General features: G+C 38.0%; 3 protein-coding genes across 4 annotated transcripts in view; 2 read left to right on the top strand and 1 right to left on the bottom strand.

The window, feature by feature from the left end:
• Positions 1-7,965, top strand: part of LOC576602 (titin) — a 30,322-nt gene extending 22,357 nt beyond the window's left edge. For both annotated transcript variants that reach the window (XM_776890.5, XM_003726703.3), the window contains exons 7-11: positions 1,824-1,958; positions 2,784-2,921; positions 3,347-4,930; positions 5,364-5,601; positions 6,373-7,965. In XM_776890.5, coding sequence (XP_781983.4) covers positions 1,824-1,958; positions 2,784-2,921; positions 3,347-4,930; positions 5,364-5,601; positions 6,373-6,461 — 2,184 coding nt within the window. In that variant the 3' untranslated portion in view covers positions 6,462-7,965. The remainder of the gene's footprint in view (positions 1-1,823; positions 1,959-2,783; positions 2,922-3,346; positions 4,931-5,363; positions 5,602-6,372) is intronic.
• Positions 7,966-9,564: 1,599 nt separating this feature from the next.
• LOC576668 (mitochondrial mRNA pseudouridine synthase Trub2) lies at positions 9,565-16,047 on the bottom strand. Its single transcript, XM_030997313.1, has 6 exons — positions 15,973-16,047; positions 14,890-15,031; positions 13,628-13,840; positions 11,546-11,689; positions 10,614-10,823; positions 9,565-9,976 (listed from the first exon to the last, which is right to left on the bottom strand). The coding sequence occupies exons 2-6, from the start codon at positions 15,014-15,016 to the stop codon at positions 9,681-9,683; spliced, it is 990 nt and encodes a 329-aa protein (XP_030853173.1). The 5' UTR covers positions 15,017-15,031; positions 15,973-16,047; the 3' UTR covers positions 9,565-9,680.
• A 2,455-nt stretch (positions 16,048-18,502) lies between these two features.
• LOC762933 (anaphase-promoting complex subunit CDC26) lies at positions 18,503-21,076 on the top strand. Its single transcript, XM_003726705.3, has one exon. The coding sequence runs from the start codon at positions 18,877-18,879 to the stop codon at positions 19,180-19,182; it is 306 nt and encodes a 101-aa protein (XP_003726753.1). The 5' UTR covers positions 18,503-18,876; the 3' UTR covers positions 19,183-21,076.
• The last annotated feature ends 6,292 nt before the right edge of the window (positions 21,077-27,368 follow it).

The raw sequence follows: 27,368 nt of genomic DNA on the forward strand, positions 1-27,368 counted from the left end.
TGTTTCCCTTGAAAATGGTTTCTCATTGAAACATGTACTGGAGGAACCTTTCTACAAAGACCACTTTCTGTGTTTCCCTTGGGCGGTCGCTGTAGACAGTTTTGACTGTATTTCGGATATGTTTTTATGCCTCCGCCACCGAAGGTGGTGCCGGAGGCATCATGTTTTCGGGTTGTCCGTCCGTACGTCCGTCCCGTTTGACCGTTATCACAATATCTCAAGAACCATTTAAGATTTAAACTTAAGACTCGGGAATAGTATTTATCACCATAGGAAGACGATCTGATTAAATTTTGGAGTACGTAGGTCAAAGGTCACAGGTCACAGAGGTCAACTTATGAAATTCCTTGTATTGAGTTTGTTAGCGCGATATCTCAAGAACCATTTGAGATTTAAACTTCAAACTTCAGGATAGTATGTATCACCATAGGAAGACGATCTGATTAGATTTTGGAGTACGTATGTCAAAGGTCAAGGGTCACAGAGGTCAACTTATGAAATTCCATACATTGAGATTGTTATCATGATATCTCAAGAACCACTGGAGATTTAAACTTCAAACTTAGTGATAGTGTGTATCACTGTAGGAAAACAATCTGATTACATTTTGGAGCATGTAGGTCAAAGGTCAAGGGTCACAGAGGTCAACTTATGAAATTCCATACATTGAGATCGTTATCGCGATATCTCAAGAACCATTTGAGATTTAAACTTCAAACTTCAGGATAGTATGTATCACCATAGGAAGACGATCTTATTAGATTTTGGAGCACGTAGGTCAAAGGTCAAGGGTCACAGAGGTCAACTTATGAAATTCCATACATTGAGATTGTTATCATAATATCTCAAGAACCACTGGAGATTTAAACTTCAAACTTAATGATAGTGTGTATCACCATAGGAAGACAATCTGATTAGATTTTGGAGCATGTAGGTCAAAGGTCAAGGGTCACAGAGGTCAACTTATGAAATTCCATACATTGAGATCGTTATCGCGATATCTCAAGAACCACTGGAGAATTTTCACTTCAAACTTAATGATAGTATGTATCACCATATCATAATATCTCAAGAACCACTGGAGATTTAAACTTCAAACTTAATGATAGTGTGTATCACCATAGGAAGACAATCTGATTAGATTTTGGAGCACGTAGGTCAAAGGTCAAGGGTCACAGAGGTCAACTTATGAAATTCCATACGTTGAGATTGTTATCATGATATCTCAAGAACCACTGGAGATTTAAACTCCAAACTTGTTTAAATTGCTCTATGGCGGAGGCATCATTTTCGACTGCGCGCAGTCAAAATTCCATCTAGTTTTATATTATTTGGTGGGTACCGCTTCTTGTCAGTCAAATTATGTAACACAGACTCTAATTTAAACTGATGATTCTATATGATCATCCTCTTGCAGAAATGTTCAATATTTTTAATTTTTAAATATTACTCAAAAGTAATTCAATCTGACTGGCGTTCTATTTGCAGAACTCAAGACTGCTTGTCCAGTCATACACCAACATTAACATTTTTTTTTTGGGGGGGGGGGGGGGGGGGGGGGGGTAATATGATTATTCATCAGATTAACTGCTAAAAGATGGCAATCCCTTCACAAGAATGGCATCCTCTTTATACTGTTTCTTATTGGTATGAAGACATGTCAGGATGATGAGAGAAAGTAAAATATTTTATCAATATCGTTTAACCCATTGCTTACTGGAACCGGGAGGTCCCTGTGTTAAGCCTATGGGACTTTGATAACTCAGTAGTTACTGGGTTAAGTCACTTTGTATCATGTTTTATCATTATAATTTCCTCTGCAGGTTCTCCATAACCAGGCCTGGGCCTACAATGAGTTAGACCAACGAGACTGGGCCAGGAACCAACTGGAGGAGGCCAGAGAGTGCAAGGCAGATCCGAGACACGATAAGATAGAAGACTCCTACAGGGCATTCACTGTAAGCACTACCTACAACTTCTATCCTTGTGATACATCATTAAAGATGAAGTTGAGTTCTGGTCATGCGATTGCATTGTGAAAGAAACGGTGTGGAATCGACCAGAAAAGGTTGATCATCTAGCATATAAGAATTTGTGTGTATTGCAAGGTTCTGGAATCATCAAAATGATAAGAAATTTGGCCAAGTCTTGGTAAAGTTACAAACACTGTACACAGAAAGATGTATATGGGACTACACGAACACGTGGCGTAAAAATCCTACCCTGGAATTTTACGATGTTACATGACATATTTAGAATATGAAGGCATTTGAAGAGCCATGCTTTTCAGGGAACATGTCTTATCTGATGTTCTTCCACACTTGCATAATAAGAATAGTAACGCTCACAAATTATTATTTTTCACCTCTTCCCAGAACTCAACCTTCTCTTTAACCCCTCCAACCCCATTCAGGCATGACATGGTAAACTGCTTCAAAAACTTTTCCGTGGGCAGAGCTTTTGTGTTCATGAATGGCAAAGAGCAAAATTGGGGAGCGGAAAACACACAGCAGTTGTAACAATAGCCTGATACATGTATATGTGCTCGGTGATCTGCACTATTTAATTAATTGATTTGATTTTTTATTTGATTTGATTTATTTCTGTTTGATTTTCTTTTTCTTTTTTGCAGTTTTACAAATATATAACAAACAAACAAACAAGATTTGACAAATTATTACAAATTTTACACATGACAAAAGAGTATGTAGAATAAAGTAAGGCTGGCTTTAACTAATCAAAAACATCGAACAAACATTTTGTATTTTTTTTATCTAATGCAGAGCGGGCGCTCCTTCAAACTCTATGAGCTTCCGAAGCCGTTGCTATTCAAACCCCCAAAATCCAAGATTGATAACCTGGATAGAAAGGACTACCTTGGCAAAGCTAAGATTGTTGCCAAGCTGCCAACTGTGAGAAAGGTGAGTGATTTCTACTACCCGGTATAATGGATTATCATGGCCCCTTTTACATAGTTTTATTATATACTGAATAATAAGCCCGAGTGAAATTATTATTATGGTCCTCTTTGAAATGTTTACATGATAGTGAAAATAGTTTAATAGTTTAATATATGTAAGATTTAAAAAGAAATTTGATTGAAAATTCAGTATTTTGTATAAATGTCATTTTATTGTCATGAGCAGTTTGATATCTTGCCATGAAATAAGCATCGTTTTAATGAGAATTAGAATTTTGGGTATTTTGTGAAATGTGTTCTCTCCAATAATAGTATGTAAACGGAGGTTCTGCATCTACTTTAGAAATAATAGAGGTTGGTAAAAGATATTGCGATTGCAGCATAGTAAGTAAACTATATTTTCTATATGCTTTGTTTTTGTGGCAGCGCTCCTCTACTCCTCCCCCGTTGAAAACATCCAGCTCTCTTGGCGTGCCGGTATTGAGTCCAAGAAGTAAAACACCAACACCATCTTCGGCACCCTCTAAAGCCCTGCCAGTGCCAAAGTCACAGAGTTTGTCCAGTCCAGGCCTTCCAGACAGACCAGTTCCTTCCAGACAGCCAAGACCTAGTCTACCAGACACTCAAGCTCCATGGATGATGCCTGTAGTGACAGTGGAGTCCTTGCAGAATTCTAAACCACCTAGCCGACCTCCGCCTTCTCAGTCGGGAGGGTTCAACTTTGATAAGGTGCTACCAGAGGCACCAGCACCAAGTAGAGAGGCACTAAGTAGTCCTGTCCCTCAAAGACCACTTCCTGTGACCCCTGGCAGGAAGATGAGTTCAGAGCTAGCGCCAAGTCGTCCATTGCCGTCACCATCTCGTTTAAGTCCGGTCCCTAACAGACCGCTTCCTGCAAGTCCTGGGAAGAACAACAGTTCGGATTTACCACCGAGTCGTCCGTTGCCTTCTCCAACTAGATTAAGTCCTGTTCCTGATCGTCGTGGGAAAAAAAATAGTCCTGAGTTACCACCAAGTCGTCAATTGCCGTCACCAAGTCGTTCCAGCCCTGTACCTGATAGGCCGCTTCCTCAGAGGCCTGTTCCAACAAAGAGCAGCGATGCTCCACTAAGTAGGCCACTGCCATCCCCAAAACGCAGCAGTCCACCCCCTCCAGATAGACCACTACCTGGACCTCCCAGGAAGTCTGCTAGTCCAGATCTACCTCAGAGGCCGTTGATACTAGCACCTAGTGATTCTGATGTCCCAAGTAGACCGCTATTCCTTGCTGACAGACCTGTTCCAGCTAGACCTGGCAATGCTTCCCCAGAACTTCCAAGCAGACCAGTGCCCCCACCCCCTGGTACAGATGAACCAGACTTACCCTCAAGGCCTGCACCAATTGCAAGTAGAATCAGTGACTTAAGCAGCAGAACGGTCCCGCTTTCCCCAAATGCAGGTCGCAAGTTACCTGGGATTCCAGTAACGAAGAACCCTTTTTTTGATATGTCAAACAGACAGGTACCTGCATTACCAACAGAAGGCCCTCAGGATGACTTGCCCTCGAGACCACCTCCTCCAAAACCAACCCAATCAATGCCAGAACTTCCTCCAAGACCAGTGCCCAGTCCACCCATCAAGCAACTCTCCTTGGACAGTCTCTCTACAAGACCAGTACCCCCTCCCCCTGGGTCCAATACAGAACCGGAGCTCCCACCCAGGCCCAAGCCTAGCGGTGGCAACCTCCTTCAAGATAGACCCATTCCTCCACCGCCAAGCTCTTCACACGCTATAAACCTCTTAAACCCAGGGAGGAGGTCATCTAGCCCTGGACTACCGGACCTGCCTCCTCCACCGCCCCCAAAGAAGGCTCCCTCTCCCAATCCTCCTCGCAAGAATATCAACAACAACCATGTAGCTTCCAATGGTGGAAAGCTTGCTGGTAACAAAGCCAAGTTGGTCAAGATTGTATCGGATAGCCCACCTGTAGTGAGGAGAGCTGCTGCAGTCACAGTCACAGTGCAGAAAGAGGTAACAATTAAAGCCAAATGTCTTGAATGGAAAAATCAATCTATAAAAATCAGTTTATGCAAATTTATTTGAAAAGAATCAAATGGATTGATCATCGTAAGTTTTTAGGCAATATGACTGGATTTCAAAAGGAACTTGGTAAAAGTCACTCTGAATCATGCAGTGCAGAGCTTTCCCTGTATTAAAAATTGTCAAAGTTTGCTAAAAAAATCACTAATGTTGGAAAACGAGCCTTATCTTCATGTACTACGTGAATTATCCGATATTGTGAAAAGGAATGAATAAGGTGTTGTTGACATCTTTTTATTTTCTTTGTTATATTAATTAAGTATGATATTTTCTCTCTTTCTTTAATCCAGAGTCAAAGAAAAAGACAAATTAAAGATTGTTGTTTGATTTTATTTGAAATTATGGAATTTAATGACTTTTGCAGGCAAAACCAACTCCAGTGGAGAGGTCCAAGCCTGCAACAGCAGACAAGCCTGCAGCGGCTGGAAAACAGCCACCTATCCTAGCTTTCAAGCCAGAGCTGAAGCAACGTGTGGCTAAAGGTGGAGGCCCTAGCAAGCCAGGCCAGCGGAAGACAGCCCTTGTTATAGCCTCTCATGAGAATGATGTAGAGGGAGAAGTGTCTGTATCGGAAGGTGATCTGATCACTATCACGGGAGAAGGTATGTTTAACTTTAATCTTTTTTCATCCCACAATTAAGTTCTGTCATAGGGCCACATTCAGATACTCAGGGCTCAGGCCCTGGACCCCACGCCAATTTACGCTCTACCTGATCGTTAACACGCCACTTTGAAAAACTTTCGGTGGGGCCTGCATGTAACGTGTAAATGTGGTGGTGATGCAGATTTTTCTTCTGCCCCCCCCCTTCCAAATGTTTTTTGCTCATTACGTCACTGCCCCTAGAAGGTGAGCCCCCTGGAATGTTTGCCCCCCCCCCATCCCATACTGCTTCCAGTGCGCCTGCAGATACTGCATGTAAACAAATACATTTCAAACTTAGTTAATGAAAAATAAAAAATGTCAACTCGTAACAAACTGAAATATGGCACATTCTTTAGAAGAATGGTGTTAAATACTCCTTAAAGTAAGTGTTGGGGCACCACCTCAAATACTACTTTGAAATGTAATGAACGTAGTTTTGAATAAGGACAAACACAAGTAACTTTGCATTTATCAGTAATTCTAAAGACAACAGGATCCTTGTGTATCACTCATGACCTAGCAGTTATTGTCACACAATTTTAAATGCTTTTAGGGAGTCACAAAATGGAATCTTGAAATATTGCCCATTGAAAATGAAAAAAAGAAAGAAATATAATCAAGTTCAACACACTACAATTCACAATATGATGACAAGTTACTAATCTTTCCGTTTTGTTTTTGTTTGTTCCCCCCTCCTTCCTTTTTTTTTTGTTGCCGTTAATTTGTGCAGTTGGTGACTGGTTGGAGGTAGAGGTCAAAGGTCGCAAAGGACGTGTACCAAGGTCGTGTGTCAAAGACTTCAGCAAGCCAAGAGTGTAGTTCAATGAAGAGGTGACCGCAGTCTTTCAAAAATGCCAGACTTTAAAACCAACCTTTATTGCCACGCAGTTATTGTCTTTATGTACCAGGAATACATTGATTAGAAATTAGTGGTATCCAATGAAAAAGCAGCAATCACGTGTCACAAACAAATTGACTATGTGATAATGTACCACAAGTCAGATGTGTCCAAATTTTTAATAAAGTTTTACATTTTTCAAGTGGGCCTTTTTTACGATGGTTATAATCATACCACTTCAATGTGCTATGAATCAGGTCATGTCTGTGAACCAAAGAGCCTACTGTCATCATTATCATGAAATATGAATATTGGTAAATTGATATATTTTGAATTGCAATCTAATCTTTCATCGTTGAATAGTGTGTGCACATTTTACTCTGTTCTATATTTCACAATTAGTGCAACAAACAAATTGTTACAAAACATAAATGTGATTTCCAGTCTTCATATATGATCTTATATTTGTAAAGATGTCGGAATGAAATTCTGCATATTCATAAACATTTTATATACATAGTACAAATACGTGCACCCGAAGCTGCACATTACTGTATGTACTCAAATTTTCAAATGAATTTTAACTGTCCGTTTCTGTTTTTAAAAGATTGTATTTTATGCAGTACCTGTTTTTATGTGCTAGTTCTGCGTTTTTGTTATCAGTTTGTTTCTGTATACATGTACTTTATATTAAGTGCTATGTGAACATTGATTAATGATCAGGTCTTCAGGATTATTATAATTTATGACCACCTGTTCTCATTAGTAACACACCATCCCAAGGAATTTGATCCAAATTTGTTGACTGCTCAGACAGTTTCAACACACATTTCATTGTGTGTGCTTATTATCTCACTTCAATTATTACTCTCTATCACTCTATGGAGAAGTTTATCTAACATTTAACTGTATATGCTCATTCTCTTGTGCCTGTTTTATATTATGCTATGTTCTGTATTTAAAGTCTCATCACTTTTTTTTGCATATATTTGTTAATGTTTTATATAATCACAAACATATCCCGATTATGTGTAAATATGTGTATATGTAGCTCATTAAAAACAGTTTGTGTGTGTGCGTGTGTGTGTGTGTGTGTTTGTCTTCTGTAATTCATAAATCTCATTTATTTCTTTCGTAAAGTCATCAGCTAAAGATTAAGAGTGTCCTAATATTCTTTGATTGTTTTTTTAATGGTTGTCATCATTTGCACCCATCATTTCATCTCATTTATGGTATGCCAGTGAAAATTTTACATATCTAATCATTTTGTTTTACTATTACACTGTAATTTTTTCATGAAAGAATGCAAGTACATTTCACCAAAGCCACTCATGTATGTACATTGTCACCTTTGCTGTAATTTTCTTGTAATTAGGCTGCATTTTGTAGTAAATATCAAGTACTGCATTTTAATTCAAATTGATATATTTATTGATAGTTATGAACATTGGGAACTGCAATAAAATGAATATTTCACAAAAAATATGAATTGCATAAATATGTAAGATTTATTTTGGTTATATAAAACAATGTTCATCTCAGTTGCATATTGTTTGCTTGAAAGAGGGAGGAGGTATGATGGAGTAAGTGACAGAGCAGAAAGTGAACTATAAAATAGAAATGGGAAAGGATGATAAAAAGAAAGATGTTCAGAAAGAAAGGAATAGAAAGGGACAGTGAGTGTGTGTCTGTGAGAACGAGAAAGAGAGAGGGGAAGAAAGAGATGGAAAGAAAAAATAGAGAGAGAGAGAGAGATAGAAAGGGAAAGAGAAGAAAGATACCTGATCAAAATATAGATAAAAATGACCAAATCATTGTACTTTTTCAAACATTTCAGATCAATCTAGATAAGCGTTGGGGTACTTGGTGATTTCATCGATCGTAAATTGCTGGGTTATTCAAATTTCCACATGTTATGTGTAGGTACCCATGAATCCTAGTCTACAAGCGGTATATGCTTTATTCACATTGAAGGTTAAAATGGAACAACACACCCTAGTAGTCTTAATCATACTTAATCACTCTTAGTGACTGGTAGAGTTTTGGAGTAATGCATTCATCTTCCACTATCTGGTCTCTTGGATAGGACTTAAATTCATAGGAGTCCAGGCAGCATCTCACAAATTCGTCATAAGTACAAGTTCACCGACATCCCGTTGAAATGCGTGAATTAAGTTTAACACGCGTTTCAATGGGATGTCGGTGAACTTGTACTGACGACAGTTTTCATGAAACGCTGCCATGATAGCTATATTTATATCCAGACATTCAGTGCCTCTTGGAAACCCAGGTTAAAATAAACACCAAATTTATTTTTACAAGATGCATGCTTGACTTGTGGTAATGAAATTATCCTCATCTACCTAGCATCTTAAATGGCACTGAAAGCCATTCGTTTTCATAGCTGATCTCGAAGACAGTGTCACTTCTACAGCAAAGCCCAGTTATACTGCCTGGTCAATCCTGTTTCGATCAGGTGAATGCTAGTCTTTTGGTCCCCTAGTTGACTTTAATATGAACTAAGCTGTAGGTCCCCTGGTTGATCTCCAACAATGTATTGGCTTTACTTGGACCTTCAATGATACAGTCTGTTCAGTCCTGTTTGGATCTGGTGATTGCAACTCTTGATAATCTTGGTACTTGGTAGTATTCCTCCAAAAGACGCTGTAAAGGTGTTTAAACTGGAGGTGTTTTAAACCTACCAGCCCCTCAAGCCATAAGTCCTCTGGCTGCTCACCTCTAAGTGTCCACAAACTCCTTTCCCTACTATGGTGGCATTAAAGGGATCCAGTAACTTTGTCTCAGATTCTGAAACAAAATCCTGTATATAGCTCCAGCTGCAATGATAATTATAAACCATTAGGTCAGTCAGGAACCCCATGACTTTTACAAGCCGATCGCCTGTCTGATTATCAAGATAGTTATGATTGGAAATCGAAACCAAATTTTGCGTTTTCCTAACGGTTTTCATAACACTACAGTCTATTGGGGAAAACGAGTATGGTAAAACCGGTCACTCAAAGTTTTTTTTTTACTTTTTTGAGGAACTTCATGATCATTTTGAAGCGCAATTTTTTTTAGGGCTTCACTATTACACCATATCACAGGCACTGATAACACGTAGGGCCATGCATCTCCGATTTCACATTGTTAAACGATGTCTTTAACGCCATAGTCTTGTGGTTTTCAATATCTTCGTGTCAATCCTGGTGAACCTGGTTCCACCTCTGATCCACCTCCTCCATCACCCTGACAGCCTCCCTGCTCTGACTGAGAGGAACCAGCTCTGACGGTCTAACCAGCGGCCGACACTCCTCGATGGCTGCAGCAATGTCATTCAGCTTCCAGTGTTTCTTGAGCAGGGCATGCTCGATGTTGAACGGTCCGTCGTGTGTCCGTCTCACTTGCGTAGCGATGGCGGAGGATTTGAGTTCTTGGCCGATATCATGGATGACCTTCCTGAGGTATTGAGCTGTGTCTGCGTAGCTGGTGAGCTCTGAAGGAAGAAAAAAATGAGCAAAAGAAGTATATTAAATCATGAATGCTTTCATCTTTTGAAAAATAGCATGTGGTGAAGATAAAGCATTTTATCAAAAGGCAGCCATTTCTTGTCACACCTGATGGAAACCGAAATTCAAAGCAGTTTAGCCAAGATAGTGATCAAGGGGGGACATATCCCACATTCTCCCAAATCACTGCCCTGAAATCCAATATCACTTTATCTTTGGCTAATTTTTTTTATTTTTTATTTTTTATTTTTTATTTTTTTTAATAGAACATTACTTGATTTCAAGAGTTGTATGACTAAACCTCAGTCAAACAATAAAACTATGAAAAGAGCAAAAGAATATTAATAAGATTTTGTTACATAACAAATAACTATAAAAATCGGTATAAAATGCGCTTGGTACTTCTCTTTCACAAGTCCTACACACTTGGTAAATGATCACCCTGATTGTGAGGAACCATCAAGAACAATGCTCATACATGTATTGTATTTATTAAACTTCATTGATGTAGGTACATCGATATTCTGTTTATAAACATATAAATCAATTTACAATGTAATGTAACAAATCAATATTCTGTTTGGAACATATATATGTAACCATAACTTCTCTTCAAAGATTTACCCAATTCAAACTCTGGAGGCTCAAACATTGTGCAAGTGATGTCTGTCAGGAGAGGGTTTGTCCGTCCTACCGGATGTAACAGCCCCCTCACTGCCAGCTCGTAGGCCTCCTGGCTTTGGATGTCCACGCCCGATTGGCGGATCAGTTCTCGTTGGAAGCTGCGGTGGATGTTTGAAGTGATGCGATCTAGCTTCTCCATGGTGATATGATCTATCGAATGAAAAGGGAATAAGATAAACTCAGTAAGCTTCAAGCAAGAGATAAGCAAGGTACACCTCTGTTAAAGGAATCCGGTAACTTTGTCTCAAATTCTGAAACAAAATCCTGGATTTAGCTCATGCTGTAATGATAATTATAAACCTTTAGGTCAGTCAGGAACTACACCACTTTTAGATTTCTTTTAGCATCTCAGATTTAGCATTGTTAAACGATTCCTTTAAAATACATGCATGGAAATTGCTTTTAGCTGCACACAGTTCCCTGTTGTAGATCAGTTTTATTGAGATACTGTATATATGCCTGAATAGTACCTTAAACAGAATGTAAATTCACCAGACAGTTCACCAAACAACAAAAGAGTCAAACTCACATCTCTCCTCCCTTCTTAAGCTTACATAATCGTGACTAGAAAAACAATACCTTTTAAAATATGCAATGAAGACTAGATCATGTTTTGTACCGGTAATTCGTTTGTTCATTTATTTCCATCTTCATATAAAAACAATAGATCATTACAATATTATACAATTTAAAAGAATAACATGCCATCATACATGTTAACAGTATAAAAGAGATCAAATTTACCAGTCGAAAATGAGAAAAGGGAAACTTTGAAGGCAAAAGGGCTTGTAAAATTGCTTGAGAGATGCTCTTGGTCACAGCTATTTGTTCAAATGGGCCTATACTAAGTTTAAAGTCTTTCAGTGTCTCACCATATGTTGTTTTCTGCCAGACCTTGCCTTGGCTGTCATGTGTGTCCGTCGCCACACCAAAGCGCCCTCTTATGGTGTAATGTCGTGGTAGTCTTGCCGTCTGATATTGACTCACAAGCTTCTTGCCATCCCGTACAGCTAACACTAAGTTAAAAGACAGATATTAAAAATTGAAAGATAAATATTGGGTAGAAGGCAACATTTTGCATGTAGGCAGTAGCGCTTAAAGTAACATTGTTGAAGGTTAATGAAAATATGTGTAATATTTGTATAAAATGTTACTTATTATATTCTTTCTACTGTCATGCGACCCTCTAACATGCAAACAAATCTGAATAAATTCTCAACCAAAAAAGATATTTATGGTTTTCTTTGAAGGCGTCACTATGCGACACCCTCGAACAGGAAATTCTCCCAACCATTTTTGACTTTTCCCAACCATTTTTCCATGAAAATAAAAAATAAGACAGGCTATTAAAAATCTGTCAACACTTAACTCATATCGTTCCAAGAACACAGTTCCGTGCATGCGCTGGCGAGCCACGCTCACATAATCGGGTTTCCGGTGGCTTGCCATGCACACATAAACTCTCATTCGCTCGCGTGCCACGTACACATTTCCGTGCATAAGTACACACGCTAATTGAACCTACCCTCAATAAACTTGGCTCACAGGGGATTAGTGGCTGGCACAATAGGGATTAGCACTGTGGCACTGGGTGAATTGCATGGGGGCAGCTTAAGAGTTAAATGTCTGGAATGGTATAAAGAGCCAACTCATTGCTTTGTGACGATTTACATTCACTTAAAATGTAATGTACATGTACCGGTAATTAAATTGTATAATTTATTGGGAGAATTAAGGAATCGATCAGATCAGTTTTCCCAATTTTCATCATTAATAATGGTCTAATACTTTCAGATTATCTTTACTTGTACATCTAGCATTGAAGTCGCTACCTTAGCACCATTTTCTCCCATCTGAACAATGTTAGCAAGTCCCTTTAATGTCAAGATTTATAATGTAGGACTGTTGCATGTTTTGCTTTACCCCTATTCTGCAGAACGTTGCATACATGGTGCCCAGACATGGAGCTCCTTTCCAATTCCATACTTGTCTCAGTTCTCATCATTATCCTTATGATGAAATTATCATCACCATCATCTCAACATCATCATTATCATCTTCATTAGCATCATCTTCCTCCTCCTCCTCATTTGTATCATTGTCCATTGACCCTGATGCCTGGGAAGAGTAAAGAGTTTCACTATGGTCCTTAGGTTCAGGCCCTCCCTGTATTTGAATTGGCAGTAGGTGTGCCAGATTTAATTCTACCGTACTCATTTTGAGAAGTGCATACAGTTCTTAAGGCATGACTACCATTTACAAAGAAATTCAACCTACTCTACAAACAGAAACATTTGTGAGCAAGAAAATTTAGTGAAGTCTACAAGAGGATTTGATTTGTGAAAGTTTAATGCTTAGAATTAACACAATCACAACAATAAATTGTTGCAACTTGCAAAAGTTTCATGAGACAAAAGCCATTATTGCTGATACTTAAGCAAGAGTTGCACATTGCAAAACTTTCAGGTTTTAGGGTAATGTCCTCTTACCCATCACACTACAAGACTTGGTGTTCATCACAAGTCCACAACAATAAATTGTTGCACCTTGCAAGATTTTCATGAAACAAAAGCCGCTATTGCTGATACTACAGCAAGAGTTGCACGCTGCAAAAAATTCAGGTTTTAGGGTAATGTCCTCTTACCCATCACACTACAAGACTTGGTGTTCATCACAAGTTCACAACAATAAATTGTTGCACCTTGCAAGATTTTCATGTAACAAAAGCCGCTATTGCTGATACTACAGCAAGAGTTGCACATTGCAAAACTTTCAGGTTTTAGGGCAATGTCCTCTTACCCATCACACTACAAGACTTGGTGTTCATCACAAGTTCACAACAATAAATTGTTGCACCTTGCAAGATTTTCATGAGACAAAAGCCATTATTGCTGATACTACAGCAAGAGTTGCACGCTGCAAAAATTTCAGGTTTTAGGCTAACGTCCTCTTACCCATCACCCCGCAAGACTTGGTGTCCAACCCCATGGACACCACAGATACAGCAATGTCCCTGTAGGCCGGTCCTCTCACCAGGGGATGGTCTGTGAAGCTGGGTACCTTCATGGCCTTCAAGGCACCGGGGTTGGTGGCCGTGACCCGAGAATCGGTCTCAGGGACAATCTTCACCAGGGTGTTCTGAGGTCTCTGCTTCAGCGCATTCAGCTCTGTAATGTTATTTATGAGAGATGGTAGAATGAGAGTTTTATTGGGTGCTGAACCGATGGGAAAGCAATTTAGTCACTTAATGAAAGTATATAAATTTGGGACAAGGATTAGACCCATGGCCATTCACTATGAATATGACGGACAAAATATACAGTTCCTCAGATAGACAAAGGAACATCCCTTCACTGCTATTATTTAAAAATGTGTAGAACAGGTGAATATGCATGTGACACCTGTTCTACACATTTGTACATAATAGCAGTGAAGGGATGTTCCTTTGTCTACCTGAGGAACTGTATATTTTGTCCGCTTTCTTTGTCCGTCATATTCATAGTGAATGCATGTTTAAGTATCCCCAAAATGGTGGAAAAGAATGTATGTACAAGCAATTTATTTCAATGTTAATATATTTTGTCTGTTTTGAGCCAGAAGAGCGCTATTCTGACACTGAATAGATTATACAAAAATTAATATCAAGCGTTTCAAATAATCTTTGGGAAGATATCATAAAGATAGATTGATCAGGGCAGAATTCATTTATTTCATAACAGATTTATAGAACTTGGAGGTTGATTTTAAATCAGACTAAGGTCGCTTAGCAAAATGTAGTGGAACGGAAAGTCACACCCTCAATGCAAACTGCATAATTTTTGAAAATCATTAAATTTGATCACATAGTAGTAGAACCACATTGCTAGGATATGGAGCTGATTTATGCTACATCATTCTAATGAGGCTTAATGTCAGCCATACGTTCATTAAGAAACATAAAAAAGACCATTAACAAAAATGAAACATCATCACTAAATCTTAAACATTTTGCATTCCGGACATGTCTTTATCATGCCACTACATTTCGCTACGCTACCTACGGTATGTTAACATAAACCTCTTCTTGCTTGCTCATCCTTAAGGATGGTATTTGCAAATATCTGAAGGGCGAGACTTAAAATTTGGCACAATTGTATCAACCTTTATATGATTATTTACAACAGGGACCAACATTTTTCAGAAAACCAGGATTTTGTGATCATTTCTTGTTTCTTACCTTCAAGGAGAGTCATCTTGACAATATGCTTGACTTTCTGAGGTGAAAGTCCTTCTGGCTTGTAGACTGCAAACAAGCCACTCAGAGATCGCCATGCCTTACGAGCTACCTTGAAATCAACCGACATCCTAACTCAAGTTCTCTGTTGAAAAGAATGAATAAGGTATATGCAATATCACTTGGAAGACAAAATAACATATATATCTACCCAGTAGAGTTCTGAAATGGAAATAAAAGTTTGAATGCGACTTGAACAAATATATAAAATGGCAGACTCATATCAAGGGTAACAGAGGATGGGTGGGTGATATCATGGGGATTTGGACTCTTTTTAATTGTTTGGAGAAATAGTTCAATACCAAACAGTCTGAGGCCCCGTTTCTCGAAACCATCACACTTCTAACTTCTTGACGAAATCAATATTAGTAATAGTAAGCTACGTGTCCACTACGTGTTTCACTTAGCCCTCTTTGCCAATTTAACTTTAAGTTTAAGATCATCACCTTTTTTGCCAGTCATGCCCATGGTCTACCCAATAAAAATGACATATGCTCGACATATGATGGTGCTGCCCATCGACTAAAAAAGTTGTGACTCGAGCGGATCCGCTAATGGGAGCGCGTAAACTCACTGTAGTCTACTGTGTACAGCGCTCAAGGTGCAAAGTACGTGCTTGGCAATAAAGACCAAAGTCAAAGTCAAACTCAAAAGTCAAAGACTGAAACTGCGAAAGAGGGCTTTGCATTGTTTGTGGCGGACAAGTTGAGCTTGAAGTCGCTTACCATTATTACTTTGTCGTACCGTAATCCCCCCCCCCCCCAGCTCCCGCCCCGGCCACCCGTACCCCCGCCCCAATCGAACAGTCCGTCCGCAGAGTTATGTTGTAAACTTTACACAAAATTAAGTACATCGGACTGGGCTTATTCCCATGACAACATTAAAATCCATTATTACATATATCAAGAGAGTGATAATTCAAAGAAATCTTATGTATGGGCAACTATATAACTGTATGATCAATTATCACTTGAAAACAGAAACACCAAATTTAAATTAAGCTAAAATTTCAAGCTATTATCATACCTAAAATCGAAGCCAGTTTTTCTTGAGCCTGTCGACTGAAAGTCAACGGAAATGTACTATGGTATCTTGTAAAGGTTTTAATGATCAAAGAAAAAAGAAAGAATCAATCGGCCGTCACTCTCCCTGTTGAGACCACACATTAGTGACTTTTAGATTTGCAAAACGAGACTAGGTGTGCCCCCCCCACTTTTTCAAGTACCCCAAAAGTGCCCCTTTTTACATAGAAAATGTGCCCCTTTTCCTTTGACAAGTTCCAACTTTCCTTTACAATAAGTGTCCATTTTCCATTCTCATAAGTGCCCTTTTTAATCTCTAGTAAGTGCCCCTTGTCAGGTACGAGAAGCGCCCCTTTTCACTTTTGATAAGACCCCTTTCACCTCTGATAATTGCCCTATTCGAAGCTGAGAGGTGCCCCTTTTGCTTTGACAACTTGACAAGTGCCACTTTTTCTTTGTAAGAAGTGCCCCTTCCCCTTCTAATAAGTACCTCTTTTTAACTTGGATAAGCGTACCTTATATGTTCATATGTGCCCCTTTCCTTTCTAATGAGTGCACCTTTTCCTTATGATAAGTACCCCCAATAAAAAAGAGCCTCTTCCCCTTCTCATAAATGCCCCTTTTCACCTATATACATAGTTCCTGTTCATTCTCATAAGTGCCCCTTTTCATCTTCTGTAAATGACCCTATTTAATTCTGAGAGATACTCTTTTTATTTTTGACAAGTGCCCTTACCCCTTCTGATAAGTGCTCTTTTCATCTAATAAATGCTTCTTTTATTTTGACACGTCCCCCTTTTCCTTCCAAATAAATTCTCTTTCTTCTTCTTATAAGTGCCCCTTCCACTTTTCATAATTACCTTCTTTTCACCTCTGATAAATGCCCCGTTTATTTTAACATGTACCTCTTTTTATTTATAATAAGAGCCACTTCCCTCTCCTTATAACAACCCCCTTTTACATATATACATAGTTCCTTTTACCTATATACATAGTTCCTGTTCATTCTCATAAGTGCCCCTTTTCATCTTCTGTAAATGACCCTATTTAATTCTGAGAGATACTCTTTTTATTTTTGACAAGTGCCCTTACCCCTTCTGATAAGTGCTCTTTTCATCTAGTAAATGCTTCTTTTATTTTGACACGTCCCCCTTTTCCTTCCAAATAAATTCTCTTTCTTCTTCTTATAAGTGCCCCTTCCACTTTTCATAATTACCCTCTTTTCACCTCTGATAAATGCCCCGTTTATTTTAACATGTACCTCTTTTTATTTATAATAAGAGCCACCTCCCTCTCCTTATAACAACCCCCTTTTACCTCCGATAAAAGTCCCTAATAAAATCTGATCGGTGCCCCTTTTTACAACAAATGCACATTTCCCTTAATTATTAGTCTCCCTTTTTCATTCTCATAAGCGCCCTTTTTCAAATACGGTCCGTGCCCCTGTTCACCTCTGATAATTACCCTTTTAACAATGATACATGCCCCTTATTCTTTCTTTTAAAAAAAAGAACCTAGGCCTATCCTTTTTTCATAAATGCCCCTTTTCACTTTTTGTAAATGCCCCTATCAAAATCTGATGGATGCCTCTTTTCCGTCGACAAATGCCCATATTCCATTCTCATGAGTGTCTTTTTCATTACTGGTGAGTGCCAGGGTTGGGTTTTTCCTCTTTATAAAATGTAATTTTTCGCACTGCGACCTCACAAAACTGAAAGTTTTTCCTCGCTCGCAAATGAACTTTCAGGCCTTCACACCCAACTGCAAAGTATGATGCTTCATCAATATTGTATGATAAATAAACAAAATCATCCCTGATAGTGTAATCACAATAGAATGTCTAAAAATGGTATATGTTCGTTTTGAGATTTCCCCTTTGAAAGTGCCCTTTTTGTTGGTCCCCCCCCCCCCCCCCCCCCCCAATTTGGAAGTTGCTCCGCCGCCTCTGGAAAAGGGTTTAGCATCAAACTCACTGGCGATAAGAAGATACGCGGAAAGGGTTGGAAATTCGACAGCCCAAGTTAAAAAAAAAGGGTCCGTTAAATACACAAACATATGTGCAGAAAATTGTGCTCAACTATGTCAGGGAAAGTGACATACGTTTGAAAATCTTCGCTTGTGTATGTTTCATGATTCCCAAGAGTTTCTTTTATTCGTTTTTTTGAATGAAAATATCATTGTGTATTACTATGCTAGTATTCCAAAATCAGTCAGGTTTTATCATAAAGCGCACATTACGGCACATATCTTTCTGCCTATATTGGCACTCAAGGCGCACAAAAAACAGATTCAACATTTCAAATGGCAAACAAATGATATTAAAGTTAACAAACTAGCCTAATAAAATCACAAGTCAAATGACAAATGCAAATTACAGATTCAGTAAGAAATCGAAATGACAACAAGTATGTTCATGAGAATTAATTATATAGGGTAGGATTTAGATCATTGTGGAAGATTGTTTGCCTAATGTAATGTGTGAAGGGACAAGGGAGTGCATTACACAAACCGTGCCCCAAGACCGCCTCGTTCGACCCTCCTGGATTTTTTTTCTCAACTTTTTCCCTTTTGGCTACAAAAGTTTGAGAAGAAGCAATGCTCGAACAGGGTGAAAAATACCTGCGGGAAGGTAACTCATAAAAGGTGATTTACATCTTAACAAGTCTCTCCTTTCCCTGGTTGCATCATTTTTGTCGCGTATTGTGCGCAATGTCGTAACAAGATGTTGCCACTTATTGAAGAAGAACAACCCATTAACGACACCTTACGTATGATTTTCTACAAAGTCTAGTCGATTCATTCAGTTCTTGTGCAAGTAAACGCGCGAATTTTCAGTTGAGTGAAACAAACTTAGAAACTGAATTAATTGTGACTCTTCCGCAGCCTACAATAAATATAAACTGCAAACATGATCAAACGAGGACCCACACGTATAGTGTTGAAGTTGGAAGATCTTGAGGAGTTCGATAATATAAAGAAGGAGCTAGAACAGAAACGGATAGCTGAACAAGTTGTGGGCTTGAACACTTCGGAGAAGAACGGACAAGCAGGCACATCCAACGGGGCAGCGGCCCACCAAGAAACTGTAGTTCCCGCTGGTGAGGTTGTGGACACGAAAACCCGAGATGAGAGAATTCGCGCACGGATTGGGTTTGATCCCAGACCTGTTCCATCCACTTCAAGTCGGATTGGAGAATTTAGAGGTGGCGAATGACCATTTGTTGAGACTCTTTTCTCTGAAGACCTGTCCATGTAACCAAAAACTGCAGAGTAGTACTTCAATGTCCAGAGCTTGCACAAGGATCATGAGGATGCGGAGCTGAGTTGCGGACCTGATCATGCCGATGACATTGCCAGGCTCATGGCATGGCTCATCATACTTGCACTTGACTTGTACATGTAAGTTTGCATGGTCAAATACTTTCCCAACGATATTGAGACAGTTATGCTACCTGAATCCTGGACAAACATGAAGTTATTCACGATGTACAGAGGCAATATCTCAAACTCTGCAGAGTTTCAGAGACTTAAGTATTATTCAAACTTGTTTCCGTAATTTCCATCATCATGATGCCTTGATGGTTTACTTCTCAAACTAGTCAGCGGTCATCAGAGGAGGATTGTGTTAACTTGGAAAACAAGGAAGGAAGTTCTTGTGTCTTGTGATGCTTGTACAAAAAGACTGAGGAACAGTGGCTTATCCATCATTTATACATCTACATCTCTTCCAATCAGTGATGGCTGGTATAATTCACTCTTCATCTTCTCGAATCCCACTATCATCATCATCTTATTCTCCCTCTGCTAATTCGGAGATCAGCGATCCCATGGGCCGTAAAGACATATAACTAAACATGATCAACGTAAGAACTACAGGATTTGCATGATTATTTTGATCTACATGTACAAGAACATCTCAAGACAGAGGCAGAGTGACTACTCTTAAATCATTTGAAAGAAAAGGCATGATACATTTTCCCATTCTCATTGGTAAGATGGATTCAGCTGTTTTCAGCATGTTCAATTTTTTAATGGGAGAATTCAACAAATGTTTCCTGTTGGAATCTTGTGATGGGACATGCCTGGGAGAGAAAAAATTTACATCAATGTCATTTTGTTCAACTGTTAACATAAAAACAGTGATGCTCCACACTTTATATTTAAAAGCATCAGATCTACTCTGTTATGAATTGGCATCATGAGTTGTGAAAAGATGCTGAGTATAAACATAAAGAAGGGAGCGAGTGTAATTTACCATCCATAGTTTTCATAAGCTTGTTTCATATTGAATATCTTTGGATAAAAAATTAAAATATTTAAAAAAATTATATTGGGTGCTTAAACTCCAAAGTGATGTCATATACTTTTCATCAGATATTTGTAGTAAGACATTTGAAACTTTGAATTAATGGATGCTCTCGATTGTTTTTTGAGTTGCAAGCAGTGATCACATGAAAACACGTATCTATAACATTCACAAAACCAAGACATACCATAGTACAGCAGTGATTGTTTTTGTCTTTCTCCTGATTTCTTTGTACATGTATGCCTAATGACAAAGTCTACCACTATTTCTACCTTATTATTCAAGTGTGAATATCAAATGTTACATACAAAACAACATTTGAGATACATTACGTTTAATCTTTGTTTTACAGTGATGGCTCTCAAAACTTGCTTGTATGTACATGTATTTGTTTCAATCAGTTCTAGACCACTTTCAATATTTGTTTCACATGTTGAGAAATATGTTACCATGCAATTTTATTTCAACTAAACATGTGGTATGAAAAAAGGTCAATGTAGAGTATACAACATGTACTAGTATGATTCATATTCTTTTTAATGCATATTTTCAGGGACTGAAAGTGTCTTTGTGGAAAATGTGTTTAATAATCTGATCATTATCCTGAGAGACCTTCGTTTAATATGTATTATAAGTATTAAGTCTTTGTGAAGTACATGTATTTTTTTAAAATTTGTATAGGTTGTTAGTCTGATAACCACATGCACATGATTATGCACATCTTCAGCTCTATTATGACTATGAAACAGTAAATTGTGAAGAAGAAAGACAGTTGATATTAAATGTGTACATTTTCTTGAAATTTAATAGTAAATTTCTATATTTCCTTATGCACTATTTCAGCCATGTGAATTCAGCATGAATGTACAAGAAAAAGAGTTCAAAGAGTTGCTATGGAGACTGGAAAAGAAGATTTCAGGTGGCAACTGGCAAGTAAGATGAATACTGCATGACCTACTTGTACATTTAAACATGATTGTTTGCTTGCTTGGTATTGATTGGCTAATGAGTTACGTTGTTGATTGGTTGATGGTTGATGTCTCTGAATGATGTTCTGGTAGGTTAATTCTTTGACTGCTTTCCGTATGTGTTGATTGCTTGTCTGAGTGTCTGATTTACTGATGTATTATGGCAAAGTAATTTGTTTTTCGATCAAAGGTTTTGGTCAATTGGTCACACATTTTTTTTTATCAAACGTCAATATTGACACAAAGTTATTGAAACAATAATGACATGCTAAAGGTGATATATAATATTTCTTTAATAAAGAGTGTTTTAGATGTGCCTTTAAATTTCCCTTGATCTGGGACTTTCTAGCTGTCTCTCGTCTTGACATCACTCTTTTTTTCCCCATACTCTTCTAATGTCCATACAATGGCATACATTCTCTGTTTCACAGGTTTTATTGTGTTCATCTTTAAACCTCCCCTTTTCCTCTCTCCCCTTTCTCTTTCCTTGCCTTTACAATGCCCCCCCCCCCCCCCCTTGGTATGATAACATACTTTTATTATATTTTTCATATTTCTCTTACATTCTCTTGCAGCTTTCATTCTTGCCCTTTCTAAAATAATCTCCCTGTTACCCTTTGTCCCCCTCTCTCATTCTCTCTCTCTCTCTCTCTCTCTCTCTCTCTCTCTCTCTCTCATTGACTTCTTATGTCTGATTCAGTTCTATTTCTCACTCTTTTTCCCCCCGCCCCTCGCCTAATCATCAAACATCCATACCGCAGTTAAGGCTCGTTTATTAGTGCCTAGTACCAAATTGATAAATTATAATGAATGGGTCATTCAAAGGGCATAAACCATTATGAATATACCAAAACATATTATATCCAGCCAATCACCCAAATGAGACATAGTACAACTAAAACAATCAATAGAATAAAAATTACAACTTTATTTGAAGAAAAAAAGATTTTTCATATCCATATGTATGCTACATTTTTTACAATGAAAATTTGATATACAGCGACGATGAAGAAAGAGAGGACAAAACAATACTATATTTTTCTTACAATATATATCATAACTTCAGTAAAGATAATTAATTGCTAGAACGCTGAAAAATCCAGACGAGCTTGATGTAGACATGCCATGATTGTAAGTGGTATCGGAGAAATGGTGCAAAAATCGATTTGACGATGTCCGACTTCCCCACCCCTTGAAATATATCATTCTTACTTTTTAACTACATGATTATATACATTATATATAAAAAAAAAACACTTGAAGCCTTTTGGACCATATTTGGAGCTGTCATTTTGTATAGTACTATAGCTGCACGGTGACAGTGGTTCAATCATGAGAACGAGAATTCCTTGCAATAGCAAACCAGAACGACTAAACCAATATACCTTTTCACAGTCTCCTTTTGTGTGATCACCGCCCAAGGTTCTATATTTTTTCTAACCTCTCTTTGGTCAAAACGTGGAGGAAAAAAAAATCAAATTTCTCCATTGCCACAAAATAATGGGTCTTTTTCATTTTAATGCTTTTAATTAGGTTTATGTTAGGCTATACAATTTCTTTGCAAAATATCATCTTTGAAAAGATGTTGTAAATAAAAGAAAATGCGTATAATACAAATATGTTTTTGTTAACGGCATGAAACTCGATAATAAAATGAAGTCAAACTTCGATTAATTTTGATACATTGTAAAAGAAGAAAATAAAACAAATAGAAATTATTGATTACATCGAATATTTCAAATTACATTATATATATTGTATCGCTATCACTTAATATGCTCTTAATGAATGGATTAGAATGATCATCGGCCGTTTATTGATAATATAAAAAATAGTCTGGCTATTGTGAGAGGCATAGTGAAGCATGTGAGTCGTTCAAGCGGCTTCAAGCCTTCTATATCAAGTCAAATGCAATTCGGAAAAACGTATGGTATACAAAACACATGTACTATAATTTGGATTGCGTTTTTGTTATTTAGAGCAATTAATGCCCCCCCCCTCCTTCCCCCTTGAAGATGGAAGGATGACGATGTTACATAATGCTAATCAAATCAAATCAAGTCAACATCAGATATACAACAAAGAACTAAAGAATGCACGTTAAAAATGAGTCTACGCAATATTAAGACACATACTAATATTTTAAAGTCATTTTATATGCATTTTACTCTGATAAATTAACATGTTTTTAGATTGATACTTTTCTTTTTACCACGTTCAAAATGTGTGTATTGATACTTACATGTATTTACATAATATTGTGCTCCCTACCCCCATTCCTTCCCTCAACGAAACATCTATTTAATAATAATCAGAATAACATTTACGTCGAACTTTATCCTGTTACTCTCTCGTGTTGATCGCCTTGCTGATGGTAGTAGACTCATACTGCGTCTGCCTGGTCGAACTCCCGGTCATCGGCGGCGACGTACCAAGATCCTGCATACAAGGAGCCGACATCGTCGATGAAGAAGTCGTGGTCGAATGGAACTGCGATGTCGCGTTCGTTTTATGAGTCGGCGACGTCATTATCCCAGCCGTTTTCACTGACGTCATGTCGGTGCTCGCCCCGAAGTCGCTCCCCTCCATCGCCATGTTCGACTGCGTTGAGAAATCTTTCCCGTTGGAGGAGATGAGCGTCGACGCCTCTTCGGTGGTCGGACCGACGCCAGCCATCGCCGTGTCCGTCATCGGTTTCGCCTGGGCCATGGTGTTCATCATCGTCGGGCCGTCCATCTGCGATGTCGAGTCTCGGAGGTTGAGCGAAGCGGTGTTCGTGCTGGTTTCGGAGATGTTCGTGCCGGTCTGGGCTTCGGTCGATGTGCTGAAGTTTACACCGGATGAGGTGCCACAATCTCGTGCAGATGCCATCTTAGTGTCAAACAACGTTCTTTCAAAATCACAATTACAAATCGTGGCCGTGGTCAATCTCTGTCACTTTGCAATCTTAGCACAAGATTTCAGCACATCAATTTTACAGTTCGTGTCAGGATTCTCAATAAGTGATGCTCACAAAAGTCTTTTTTGTTCCAGCTCAGATTGTTCACCAAACAAAGTCTGAATTAATCAGAGCGATGTCTTCCTTTTATGAGTTTGATCGCTTTGTTTGAATTCCCCAAGCAATACTTAGAAAATGACGTGATTTTTCCCAAAACAGACGTTCAAGCAGGTGGGGAAACTTTCTAGAACAGTGCACTCCCTAAAATATAAGCCTGCGCCCTATGACTCCTTCTGAGTAGAGTTAAAATGAAAAGACAGGGGCACTGTTGGTTCCAAATTGTCATTGTTTTCAGAACTGAAACGTCATCGTTTCTTTCTTGGACTATCCAATCATTGGGTAGCATATTCTCCGATGAAATACACTAACACAGTGAGAAGGTCACAACGCTGGTGTAGTATGAGTTTCCTATTTGTTAAGAAGAGTAGGGGTGGGGTGTGATTGGCAGATATTTAAAAAAAAACATTAACAACTAAATTATTCGTACCCCTTGTAAATTGTATGCTTTTTCGCTTATTTTTGATAGGTAGGACTGGTTGAATTAAAGGCCTTTGTTTCATACGACCGTATAGATGTAAGCTTCAATATGTCACATTCTAATGAAACATTAATCAATTTTGTTTTATACTTTTATTTACAATACTTCTGAAATTACCAAACTTAGTAAGGGTATGAATATTTCAGTTGTACTTTCTTTCGTGATTGCAGTATTTTCTGAGGTAGCTCACAGATGTTCTCCTTTATCCGAGGTTCACGTTTCGTAAATGTATTCCCTTCCACATTTCCCTAGGTCTGTTTTTCGAAACATTGCAAGGATTGGTCCCCTACTCCCCCATTCTTTGTTCTCTGAACAAAATCATAGTTTAACTGTTAGGAAAACGGAAAATATTAGAGACAGGAAATAGTTAAACCGTTAGACAAGGGAACTGAAGGGGGTTGGCAGGAACATGTGGGGATGGCAGAAGGTCGGTACGCACTAAAAAAATAAGATGTATAATGCTCTACAATTATAAACAATTAAAAAGCAATAATAAGAAACTTACAAAGTGGGTCTTGGTAAAAAAAAAAAAAAAATCTTTTCCCCCTTTTCTCTCTCTCTTTTTTTTTTTGGGGGGGGGGGGTTGGGCATATTTTTTCTTTTCCTTTTTAAAATCTAGACTTTAAGGCTTCTCTTGTCATAAAAAATGAAAATAAACGTGGTTAGGTTCTCGATATTTCCCCCGGACTTGCTTCATCCATACTCCATAGAATGACTGCCTTCATAAAGTGATAGACATGCAAGATGATTTTTTTAAAATAAATTAAAATAGAGGGCCAAAACCCCTGCGACCCCCTCGAACTTCCACGATATTTGTCAGAAATGACTCTTATTTTCCACTGTTTTCATAACCATAACAAAGATATAATGTCTACAGTGATTTGAGTTTTCACTTTTAGTTGTCAGATTCTATTGTTGTAAACCGTCATTGCTTTGTCATATTTTATAGGGTTGGTACGGTCAATTACTGCAAGGTTCTTGTTCATGGGAACTTGTTGGGGTTGGGCTTTGTGCGACGGACTGAATATTCCAAAAATAATATTATGGTACAGTTGCTAACGTTGACTGTTGTACCTCAAGGACAAGGCGTAATTCGTTTTTTCTTCCAAAAAAAAGTCCATTACCAACTGGCTCACTCTATTCTACATTGTTCTGTTATGATTATACTCTATTATATTTTGTCACATGTGTTTTCTGGATGACAAATAAACTTGATACTTGATACTTGGTCCCGTAACCGGGATGTCCCGGGTTCGAAACTATAGATGCGCTAGTGTCCTTGGGTGTGGCATTAATCCTTATGGCCAGGTCCCTCGAAGAGGACTTAAAACCATCGGTCCCCTGGTTGCTTAATTACAAGCATACATATGCTCTCTTATAAGTCAGATAAAACAAACCATCATGTTATATATAATGGTTTATTTATTCAACAATCACATTGCAGCCCAAAGGCTGAATTGCACGATTTTTTTTTACAAATCTTTGACATAAAAATAGATTATAATGAACATTGTAAAAAGCATTACACAAAATAATAACTGCATACACAATTAGTAACGCAATATATTCAACTAATATTCTTTTACATTTTAAACCGAAATAGCTATATTATCAGATGGTATAAAGGCACATAGATTAATAGATGATCAGATTGAGAGAGGGAGAGAGAGAATCAAGAAGGGAGAGAAAAAAGGAGGGAGTCAGAGAGGGAGAACTGGTGTTGGAAGAAAAAATACCATAAGGGAAAAACTAAAAATCAGGAGTGACGAAAGCCAGAAATAAGGCTTTAGGTATGTGTTTTTGAATGCTTCATCGTCAGATGAGAGAGAAACCAGGTACAACGAATACATGATATATTGGTATGTGAATATTGTAAAATTAAAATACAACTCATCATTTAAAAAGGTTGTATGCTTAAAATAATACTTAAAAGTGAAAAAAGATAAATTATACATGTACACTATACAGAGTCCACAAATAGATACAAATAGGCTATTATTTACATTTAAAGCATCATATTATGTAGAATGTTTGATGCGAGGAATTAGGCAATAAAAAAGCAAAGGCAGATGTGTATATCATAATATGTATATGAAGTGGGAGAGCGAGAGAGAGAGGGGGAGGAATAAGATAGAAAAGGTAGTATGTGAGAGAAGGAATAACAGAAGGAGAGAAAGAGTAATATAGTAAAAGAGGGGAAATGGAAGGAGGTGAAAGAAAAAGTCAAGATTCTTCAATATCCAAATCTATGTGTAAACCGAACATCATCCCTAATAACTATAACGTGTTGGTAATCGACATGAAACTCATCCTCATTCCAATACTTAAATAGACATGTGTTATGATTAATAATAACAGGTTATGACCACAAGTTTCCATGAATGTTAAAATAAAAGCTGTAAATACTATGAGAGTAATTATCATTATATTTCAAGACAGATATTTTATTTTAGTTATACGTTGATTATGATCAAATTTCAAATTTAGATTAAATTTATTTAATCCAGTTCAACTGAAATCAAACAACAGGGCTCGAAGTAGACACTTCATAGGTTATACTGATATGTAATGGGCCCCGCCACGTGGAGAA

Source organism: Strongylocentrotus purpuratus, unplaced genomic scaffold (assembly GCF_000002235.5).
Source record: "Strongylocentrotus purpuratus isolate Spur 01 unplaced genomic scaffold, Spur_5.0 spur5_scaffold_4, whole genome shotgun sequence".
Classification (NCBI taxonomy): domain Eukaryota; kingdom Metazoa; phylum Echinodermata; class Echinoidea; order Camarodonta; family Strongylocentrotidae; genus Strongylocentrotus; species Strongylocentrotus purpuratus.